This window comes from Euphorbia lathyris, chromosome 6 (genome assembly GCF_963576675.1).
Source record: "Euphorbia lathyris chromosome 6, ddEupLath1.1, whole genome shotgun sequence".
NCBI classification, from domain to species: Eukaryota; Viridiplantae; Streptophyta; class Magnoliopsida; order Malpighiales; family Euphorbiaceae; genus Euphorbia; species Euphorbia lathyris.
In genome coordinates, this window is record NC_088915.1 from 50,905,080 (window position 1) to 50,916,213 (window position 11,134).

General features: G+C 36.5%; 1 protein-coding gene across 2 annotated transcripts; it reads right to left on the reverse strand.

The window, feature by feature from the left end:
• Positions 1–275: 275 nt before the first annotated feature.
• On the reverse strand, positions 276–7,354 carry LOC136232407 (uncharacterized). 2 transcript variants are annotated; one of them, XM_066021548.1, is made up of 8 exons: positions 7,213–7,354; positions 6,474–6,723; positions 5,589–5,712; positions 4,497–4,843; positions 2,562–4,347; positions 2,106–2,359; positions 1,627–1,717; positions 276–649 (listed from the first exon to the last, which is right to left on the reverse strand). In XM_066021548.1, the coding sequence occupies exons 1-7, from the start codon at positions 7,266–7,268 to the stop codon at positions 1,646–1,648; spliced, it is 2,889 nt and encodes a 962-aa protein (XP_065877620.1). In that variant the 5' UTR covers positions 7,269–7,354; the 3' UTR covers positions 276–649; positions 1,627–1,645. The 2 variants fall into 2 exon arrangements, with proteins under 2 accessions (XP_065877620.1, XP_065877622.1); XM_066021550.1 differs by having other exon boundaries at positions 1,612–1,717.
• Between the last annotated feature and the right edge of the window lie 3,780 nt (positions 7,355–11,134).

Here is an 11,134-nt window from a genome sequence, read left to right on the forward strand (position 1 = left end):
GGGTCCATGATAGGTCTTTTTATATACTAACAACAATAGTTAATCATAATTTTATCAAAAACTAATAATCAAACAGCAGCAAACAGTAAATAACAAACAGTAACAGCAAACATTAAACTGCATCACCCCTAAACTTATAACACATTGAATTCTCCATGCCACCAATATCCAGTAATTGGAATTGGATCTTCAACATTGAAAATATCAAAAGCTAAGCCAAAACAAGTAGAGTTTTCAATTTATACTAAAAGAAAAAAAAAATGGCATGCTTAAACTGAGCTGAAGTTTGGAATTTGGATTGATTTCCTACATTTTATTAGAATCCGAGTTCCATATTTTACAAAGCATAATTACCCCAACATTTTGGATTTTGGACAATTAATTGACAATCCTCTGCCAGCAAACTGGCGCCATAGCTCTACATAGCTTCTAATTTCTATACCTTTATTTTTACCACCTTCTGATCTTTCAGTTCAAAACGAGAAACACAAAAGTAAAAAAAAATTAAAAAAAAAAGACAACTTTTCAACTGAAGCTTCAGTCCTGATGATGTCGCAGTAACTTGAGCCCAACCAGTTTTCTTCCTCTGTCAGAGAAGACCAAGGCACATGGGATCATTCATACATAGATTCTGAAAGCCACACAATTCCTTCCAACATGTCAAAACGAAAAACGGTTGCTGTTAGCTTCTTGTTTCACTGTATTTTCTAAGCAAGGTAAAAAAACCATTAAAAAGAAGGGTAAAATAGTGCGTCAGACCCAGGGACAGCCATTTACAGTAAAAATGATTCAAATTCAATCTATAACATGGTGTTGCTGTTATATGCCTAAACTTGAACAAAGAAAAGAGCAAATGCCACCACACAATAAGGGAATTCTTGGCAAGTTTCAAAACTTAAATATCAAAGAACAAAACAAATATTTCTCATAAAAGCAGAAGGAACTTGATTATCATTTCATCAATTGTGCGGAATAGCAGTCCCAGCCCAACAACATTATATTCAATATACTCTGCTGCATTAATCGCACCACAAAATTTTCAAATACCATGTAAATTATCAAAAAACGAAACAGAAAATGCAGTCAAAGGAAAATGGATTCTGAAGTTTAAATACAGATGCAGTTCATCCTACAGCATTGGTATAAGATACATTCTTAGAATGAACTTAGCACATAAGAGATGCGTTATTTGGTGCATAACAGGTTCATAAATGAAACTTGTGATGCACAAATTTTGGATGATCAGATCACATCAATTTCCTGATAAAAAAACATGGAGGATGAGAGGAAGTTGAAGATATCTTAATCAAATGCCAACATGCTTCATGATTCTTACTGACTTTTCCATTCATAGTAATGACCAGACATCAAATATTTATATATCTCTAGTTTTCTTTATTTTACTTGTATAAATTCCCGTCAACCATATGTATTACTGTTCTTTCAGACAACTTCATGCCATTACTGAAAAAGATTTGTATTCAATTCCTCAAATAATAATGGACCTTTTCATAATTACAAACTGATAAAATTTGAGTTACAACGATCAGATGCAAGGAAGTGTACCAGTACTAGACAGAGGATAATTTAATACAGTTCAGATAATCTTACTACAATTTCAAGTACCTCTGCTATTCTGATCAACTCAATGCTGCCCATGGCTTCTACTCATAGAAGGTCGTCGGATAAGCTTTTGCCCTGGAGTTTGATTGTCATCCTGTAAAACAAATTCAAGCCAAGCCAAATAGGATGAGAATGCAAATGAATCTCTTTGAACATATAACTAGATATGTAGAGACAAGGATCAAGATAAAGTCACTCTCCTACACCTAATAATTGCCTTTGTAGACAGCCAATGGAAGTTGTGCAAACATGTGTAGCTAATAATTTTTTTGCACTCAACAAACTTTGCTAGGACAATGAAATGGGTAAAACTATGTCCATCAAGTTACCAGTATCCTAGTCAAATTTTTGTAGATTTATCACCAAACAAGTTATAATTGAACGCAGAATAAATAGACAATTGAAAAGCAAGGGAGGAAAGGTTATATCCTTCATTTACCATAGAATAGAAAATTATAAATTCAAGACAAGAAACAGTTGACCTTGTATAATGATGCAGCTGACTCAGACTGCACTGTTTGAATAGGAATGTGGCCCAGTGATTGCAGTGCATCTAATGCATCCAATGTCAGCTGCCACCCAGAGAGTGCAGCAGCATCAGTGCTATTGCCAGAACTACGGCTACCACATCCAGCAGCAGCAACATTTCCATTCACCCATGGACAAAACTGATTGTGATGAATAATTGGATCAAACTCTACGGCCTCTTCATAATTGCTTTCACCTTTCGGAGGCCCTGAAAATCAAGTAGTATGAAGAATTAATTAATCTATACGAATTTCAAAGTTCAAAACTTTTGGGTAAGAAATGGATCATGCTTTACTTCCACTTCATCACAAATCATCCAATGCAAGCACACAATCCAAGACCCACGAAGAGAAACTGCACAATAGCACAGGATTACTCACAAAAAAGGTCTAAAATAGTACTATATGTACCTATCCCATTGGCAACAGCATAATCTGACTCTACGCATGGAAAATTACTAGTCGAAGATGACTTTCCAGCTTTGTTGAACCCTTTCTTGGCTGTTTGATAGCCAGAATACATGTTTGCATTGCAGGAAAGAGAAGGGTGGGCATTGTTATCCAGGGCTAACTTGCGGCTGTTGCTTGCCTTTTCACCACTTTCCAGAGATTCAGCCTTCGTAGAACCATCTATCTTTGAGCCACTATCAGCCCTTTCAACAGATCGAAACAACATCTCCTGGCTATCATCAGGAGCATCTCCCCTATTTATTTCATCAGGGACAATCTCATCCATTAGCCCAGGACCAGGAGCAGATTCACCTGTTTGACCTTGATTTTCAGCATCTTCTATTCTGGGTTCCACATCACCAACAACACTATCTGCTCTATGGACAGAGACATCATTCCCATGAATTTCAGCTTCATGACTAGCACACATACCAACACTGCCTCCACTAACACCAAAACTAAGACCATCTCGAGCCTGAGCTGTTACAGTTTCTGCATTGAAGATTTCTTCACCGTCATTTGTGCTACTAACACCCATTTCCCCAGCAGCTACTTCAGCAGGTCTGAAACAAATGCTTTGCTGGGCTTGATTGCTGTAATTCAGTTCAGATGTCTCATTCATGTCCAGATTGCCATACATACTGGATGAGGGAAAATGAACATCATCAACATCTCCAGGATAGTTTTCAACACTTTCCATAGAGTCATCACCTGCCGTGTGACAGATTGTATCCATGGCAATGACAGATGATGCACGTGTTGAATCCCTAGTTGATGGTATTCCTGCAGCTTGGTCACTTCCTTGACGAAATAAATTAATTCTACTTCCATCAGGATAAATTTCAAGACCCACTGAATGGCTAGGACCAGCACCAGATGAATCTCTCTGATATGTTGAACAGTTCGTATCAAAAAAATCCGACTCACGAGCACGTTTTGATGGTCCAGCAGAAAACTGTCTCCCATCAGTGACTTCGTCACCATCGCGATCTATGACAGTTCCCTCCACACTATCAGTTGGCTGCGTCATAATATGAGACCTATCAACTGAGCTTCCACCTATTTCTAAGCTCCGTTTGCGAGAACTAGGACCTCTTGATTCATATGAAGCAGCACGATCACCAACTTCACTGCCTGCAGGTTGACCAATCATTAAGTCTCTACCCATGTCTGCATCACGAATATTTTCAGATATTGTTGCCCTGTCTGCCTGAAAAAAGGGCAAGGCCCCAGCCATAGTAAGATTCAAATCAACATCAGCACTCTGCAGCAATTTACCCTTGTCAGTTGTTGCAACTTCTTCTCGATCTTCTGTATGTTCTTTCTCCGTGTCATCAGCAGCAACCCAACCACTGATGCCACTGGCAGCACTTACCCCACGTGTCAATGCCATTTTTTTGCTCACATCAGGCATATCGATGTTGTTGGATGCAAAACGAGCAGGACGTGGAAAAGTCAAGAAATCCAATATCCTTACAGTAGCACCGCACAAGCTACAATCTAGTAAAGGTGACCTGGAATCATATCTTGACTCTATCGCTAACAGCTTGCTTTTCCCATTGTCCTTTTTGGCTGAAGCAGAGTGTGCTTTCATGCTTGGACTAGGATCATGTGAGAAATGGACTTGGGCCTGAGCAGGGCCAAGAGAACACCCATTTCGAGCTGATTGGGCAGAATGTTCTTCACAATCTTGAACATTTGGAAGCCATCTTGGCTCCCAGCCACACAGACTTATAAGCTTCTGGGCCTGCCAAAGAAAATATTTCAGGAAAGCATGAGCCAATGAATCAGATAGAGAGAGTATGCAAAATTAGAAAAGTACAATCACACAGCAGACAGAAGAAAGTAAATAAATGAGCACTCAAAAAATAAACAAAATGCAATAATGTATCTTACACGAGAATACACATAGAAGCCTCCATCTCTAGAGCTCTCAAGATCTGGTATGATTTCCAGCTTGAAATCGCCTTCTCCAGAAATAAAATTCTGTGACTGGGATAAAAAGCGATCAATCACTTGAGCACGAGAAACCCGCATTTGCTCAACTGCACATGCAGAAACTATAGGAAGAAACTGAAACTGCAGTAGTCCATCACATCTGTCTTTATATCCACCAATTAGAGCAGATTGAGGAGTTGGAGGGAACTGCACCAAGCTTTCTGGGCAGCTGTTCCCTCTCCAAGGGCAGCTGGCTTTGTGGCCATCATCAAGCTGTTTGGAAAAGGCTTCCCCAGCACTTTCAACTTCAATCAAAAAAGAAAAAAAAAAGGCAACCATAAGTGTAGCACAATGAACTCTACCAACATGATTTAGACATTGATTAGAAAATCAAAAGGACTCTGCCTAACCAAGTGACAACAGAACATATCAACTTGTAACTAACATCACGCACTTTGGCCTAACAAAAGGGGATATCAGAGAGAACCATCAAACACCAAAATTTTATCATTACCATTCCAAGTAACTCTATTTTCTCTTTTCGTATCAAAGCTGCAATAGGATGAATTTTATAACAATCCACAAGTTTATTATCACAAACACCAAAATTGTATCATTACCATTCCAAGTAACTCTATTTTATCTTTTCATATCAAAGTTGCAAGCAATAGGATGAACTTTATAACAATCCACAAGTTTATTATCAAAAACAACAAAACTCCATGGAGTGAAGAACTAGAACATTGTTCAGAGCTTTAATTTCACCTATAGAAAAAAATGGAACAATTGGTTCCCAGTAGCAAACTAAATTAGAAATGACAACCCTTCAACTTATGTTTGTTTCTTATCTATCATTTCTCATTTCATGCAGCTTCCTTCTGCATTAGAAACGCAGGGAAACCAGGATTATGCATTACCTTCTCTCTTTATAGAACAACCCTTAACATCAATGTTGTGAGGTCATAGGACATGTAAGATAAAGCTGGTTTAATTCAGTGTGTGAAATCACGTAGGAATGAGATTTGATGTGCTGCAATTACAATAGCTAACCTTCTGCAGGAGTCCAGGAAGGTGACAAAACAAAACTCAGGCATGCACCACATGATTCACACACAATTTTGTCAATATCAATGTTCATCCAACCTCTCTGAGCACAAGCCAATGAACTAGCAGTCTGCAAGAATAAGAACAGTAACATCAATCCCCATATCTACAACTCAAGCCAGAAATTCAGAACAAAGCAAGGAAACACCAAAAAGACTGAAGCTATTTTAAATGAAAATACATATATCAACTTGAAAGGCATTCTTATCAAATTCCCACAGAAGTGTTTGCAAGAGTTACATCATCCCTGCATCTCTAGGAAAATCAGGAATTCTTAAACAAATAGGTTTTATCAGCTTATATTAACATAATTTTTAAGCCCTTTATATAATGCATTTGAAGCAAGATTCATATCTGCAGACACAACTAGTATATATTCACCAACTCAGTTCAGTATTGAATAAGATTTGAAAGTACATATCCAAAAATGTTCAATAAATCTTACTCTAATATGCAATAGTATACATTCAAGAGGAATCTGGCTTAACTTTGAAACCATATTCTTGGAATCTGGTTATCACATATTATAGATAAAAATGATCTTCAAGCTCAGATAATTAATTTACAATGCAAGATGAAATTTTTGGAAGTTCTACAAATTCTTAATTCTTTTTACCTTTTATGCCAGCACCCAACCTTAACTTATTTATGTCCATTAAAACCAGTCAGTGGTCAGCGTCCTTGTAAATTATGTAATTGGAACACAAAAACAGATCAATAATTACCATGCAATATTTTCTCTTTTGCAAGACTTATTTATATAAATCAAATGTCATGTAAACCTAATCAAGACTAAACATTACAGCTACTATACATCAACGATGGGAGCACCTTAGGCTTTCCAACCCAATTAGAAGGCTTAAAAGTAGCCAAGCGTCTCAGCAAATCCCCTCTTTCCCACGGCCTGCATGAAGGCTTTGACATTCCAAGAACAGAACCACCAGCACTGGTGCTCAAGGAGGTCCATGGCACCTGCGAACCAACACAAGATACAGATGCTGCTTTGGAATTATGCGCATGACTGGACCTCGCAATGCTGCCAACATTTGCCGGACCAGCAGGTGAGGATGCCCCGGCAGAACTGGAGAAAGGCAAAAGAAAATAAATGTAAATGTATTTGCATAAGTTCACCAACGTATTCCATTTTCTTTTCTTTCTCTTCCTCAACTTTTCTCACGCTATCAAATCCCTCCTAAAAATATTTAATTCCTAACCCCCACCACCCTTTGCAGCTCCCTTAAAAAACGAGTAAGCAACAAAGCATAAGAATAACAATAAAAAGAAATGCTAATGTTCTGAGCTCCGCAATATTGCTGTAAGAGGAGAAGGGCAAAAACTACGAAAAAGAAAAATAAAACACTCCTATTCCTTCTCCTCCGCTTTTACATGGACCAATCAACCAATTAACCCGTGAGAAAACAAACGCAGACTGCAAATTCAGAAACCCTAATTTAAGAGGAGCTAAGTGAATTCAAAAACATGGAGCAACTAAAACCCAGAATTAGAGATCAAGAATGCAGGAGTGAGAATTTGAGCTAGGGAAAGGAAGGAGAAAGGAGTGATCTAGTACCTGGCAGCAGGAGTGGCATCCATGGTCCCGCCGGAGCTGATAACTTCTTCTCTCATTAGGCTACTGAAAGGAGAAAAAAATGTTAGCTTGCTTTGTTCTTTCTTTTTTTTTTCTCCCCGGCCCGGTTCGAAGCGATGATCGAATCAAATTTGAGAGAGAGAGAGATGTATTTTTATAGCGAGTAGAGTATACACTAAATATTCCATTCGCGTGGCGCGTAATACTCCAGTCCAAACTAATTTATGTTTTTATGCATTAACTCAAATTTTGCAGTTTTTTTTTTAAAATTAAGCAATTTGTGTTAGTTTCTATTGATACTTGAATTTTTATTAAATTTAATAACAATTAAGAAACTGTAAAAAAAACAGAAATGTATTTCATTAAAATTCGCATAATTAGTTCGGGGTTTTATTTAATTAATTTGAACTGTTTTATAAAAAAATTATGGGTTGTTTTATAAATAAAAAAAATTATATAAGAAGACATCAAATACACAAATTAACGCATAGAAACATATATGTTCTGTGAGAGAAGCTCTAGCTTCTCTCTAACTCCTCATACACTTCTATCTTTTTTTCTCTTCTAAATCTCTTATTTTTGCAACTTTCCACCATCATCATTGTAGTTCAACGTTTCCGATCTTGCTTTTTACCAGGTTTACTCTTAGAGGAGGAAGAAGGAAGCTTGTCTTCCTTCTTCCTCCTCCCATTTAGGTTTAGATCTACTTTTTCTTGTTTGCTTGAAATCCATATTCCTTATTGAACTTCTTTTTCCGTCGGATCTGCACTTGTTAGCTATATTTCTTTCATTTATTCTTTTTTCGGTCTTAGCAAGAGCGGAAAATGTTCATCTTGTCCGTAGATCTATAGATCTACGTGGTTGCAGAAAAAGAAATGACTCGGATCCGAACATCCGAAAGAGCCTAAATGATGAAGTATGGGTTACAATGTTTTTTCAATGGGAATCGACTTACAAGAAGGATATGATTTCTATTTTTATTGTATTTTTACTTTTTATTGTATTGCTCTTTGTAGTCTTTGTATTGCTCGTTGTAGTCTTTCTATTGCTCTTTGTAGTCTCTTTTATTCCCTTTGTGGATCTTGTACTGGCTCTAGCTTGTATGTGTAGGAAGTCTTATTTGCTGTATCCGCACGTTTTAATCTAATGGAATGAAATATGGTATTTTTATCAAAAAAAAAAAAACCTCATAACATCTTCCTCAATTAATAGAGTTAGTCTAAGTGGGGGACTAGATTGATCTGGTCTGGAAAGACACATGGTTGAAGTGTCATTGGTTTTCCACAATGTAGATCTTAGTAATCATTAGACCTGATTTCAATATAGTATATGACGTGGAATCTGTTACACTTTGATGTACGTGTAATAGGTCCGTAACAGGATGTCAAATATGGATACATTGGATGGAGATTACCACTCACCTAACAGTGAGAAGATATCACCGGCCTCTTAACAAGTTAAACTGAGGGTGCATGGCCATACCCTGATGAGTAGGTTGCTCATCTGTTCGTCAGTTTACTCGAGATCAAGGAATATAATAAGCATGAGAGGATGACTTAAACCATGCCTTTGACTTATGATATTGATCAGGGTTGTTCCTGACATTTTAGGGGCTCGGGGCGAGATGTCAAATTTGGGCCCTTTCACATATGTATTTTAATTTTTTTTATTACAAGTTGGACACTAGACGAAAATCCAAAAATACTTTCAAAGATTCAAAGATTTTTAATCGTTCAAATCTATCTTTTAAAGATCCTATAGCCATGTTGACAACAACCATAAAATAATTAGTTTTAAATAGCTCTTCAGCAAACAAAATTGATTAACAAAAACAAAAACTGATCAAATAAAATCAAAATCAAAACAAAATTGATCACACAATATAGAAGAGCAAAGTGGTTGCTCTTCAATAGTGTAGAGAGGAACACCAGTCCTTTTCTAGAATACTTAGTTGAATATAAGTGAAATGAGCATAACAACAATTCAGAAAGAAAAATAAGATTTTAAATTGCTCCAACCTAACAAAAAGGAGTTCTTTTCAACAAAATTAGTTTCAATGTCTATCTAGACCAAATCAGTTTAAATTAATTGGTGCATTCGTTCAATAAATTCTATCCTAACTTGAAATTCAAACTAAAACCTTATATTTGACAGGAAATCAATCATATAACAATAACAAATAAACAGTTGTAAAAATGTTTTGCCCCAGTTACAAAATTCATACATCAAATGAAGTCACTTCACTATGCCATTTTCCCTTTCACATGACACAAGATACATGACAGACATTTTTTTCGTGACAGTATTTTAACATTATGTCATCTGAATGCGTAATTAAAAACACACTTGATTCTCAGATGATGTTACGATTACAGTCTTCTGTCATCTCAAAGAAACGCGATTTTGATGGAAAAGTCACTTAACCATCAAACGACACTGCGTATAAATGATTGTCATTAAAAGCGGCAACCAAATATTAGAAAAGCGGGGGAGCAAAAACTTCCTAAAATTTTAACGCGCCCAATCTTTTAGACGGGATATAAAAGGCAAAATGAAAACCTAATTTCTTATTTTGTCTGTCCATTTCTCTAGAATCCATCTCACCTTGGTCCCTCCATCTCCATCTCTGAAATCTGGAATCGTATCTATCTCCCCAGCATCTCTAGATGTATTCTTCTCCGACCATTCTCAAATCCATCGGGTAAGTATTGTTGGGCTTTATCTTTTAAAAATGGTGTCATGAGAACATATATTCAGTGACAGTTGTTATTAGATAATCCGCATATAACTAATGGTCAGATGACAGATCACTATTTGGTCGCTGTCGTGTGAGGCTATTACGGATGACATAACGCGACCGTCATCTGAAGTACCATCAGATGGCAGCGAGCCCTGTGACAGTTTTATATCTTGCGGAATGACGGTTTTTAACCGTCATCTGAAGGGGGTTTTGGCATAGTGCTTAAAAAGTTATATGAAAGTAATCAATACATAGATGTCCAATTAGTGACTTTTATTATCATAATCACCAAGAAAACAAGTCTATATTCTTGAATGGAGGAATAAATATCAAAGTTCAGAAATTGAAAATCAATAAGAAAATCAAAGCAATTGAAAATTGAAAACTTCAGAAATTATGTGTGAAATTTAGCAATCACAGAAAGCTTACCAAAAACAAATCGACAAACATGTTAGAAGATCCAAAATCGTTGCCCTGAGAATCAGCAACTCACATCAGAGCCAAAAAAGAAAGAAAAGAAGCAAATCAGAGCAGTAAGCATGAAGATTGAAGAAGGCGAGGGGAATTGATAAAATCCCTTGAAGAAGATTGAAGCTTTGAATTCCATTTACAGAGGTTGGATTATAGAGGAAGAATTGTAAAAGATGGAGACAACACAAGAGACAAACGACATATCTAGGTAAATGATAAGACCAATATAATACATGTACTAAGTAAAAAAAATATTTGCGCCCCCAAAGATCATGGGCCCTGGGCACCCTCAGGGTCGGGCCTGATATTGATATGATGTTGGTAAGAGATTATTGAAGTTATCTACATAGTGTTTATCTCTCATTAAGAAAGCTGAACTAACTCGTATCAGTTAGGGACTGTAATGGCATGCTAGAACCCACTTACAGTCATTGGGTCCTAGACTCACGGCTAACTGAGGGCGGGCCCATAGGATCGTGCACAGTGAACATGTAGAATAAAGTTAAAGTACTAAATACATGAAGTGTATTTAATAAATAAGAATCAGTTAATAATTAAGAACTAATTGGTTATTTGTAAACAACAAGTTAATCAATTTAGTTCAGTGAATTGATTATTAGTTAATTAACTTTCTTATATATTTGATTAATGAACTAATTAATCAGAATTATATCTGATAAGTTAATAATGGAA

What these genes read in the sequence shown, in the direction of transcription:
- LOC136232407 (XM_066021548.1), bottom strand. Translation starts at nt 7,268, where the DNA reads ATGAGAGAAGAAGTTATCAGCTCCGGCGGGACCATGGATGCCACTCCT. An exon ending in ATTGGGTTGGAAAGCCTAAG is followed by an intron (nt 5,713 to 6,473) that starts GTGCTCCCATCG and finishes TTATTCTTGCAG; the next exon opens with ACTGCTAGTTCATTGGCTTG. An exon ending in GCTTCTATGTGTATTCTCGT is followed by an intron (nt 4,348 to 4,496) that starts GTAAGATACATT and finishes TTTCTTTGGCAG; the next exon opens with GCCCAGAAGCTTATAAGTCT.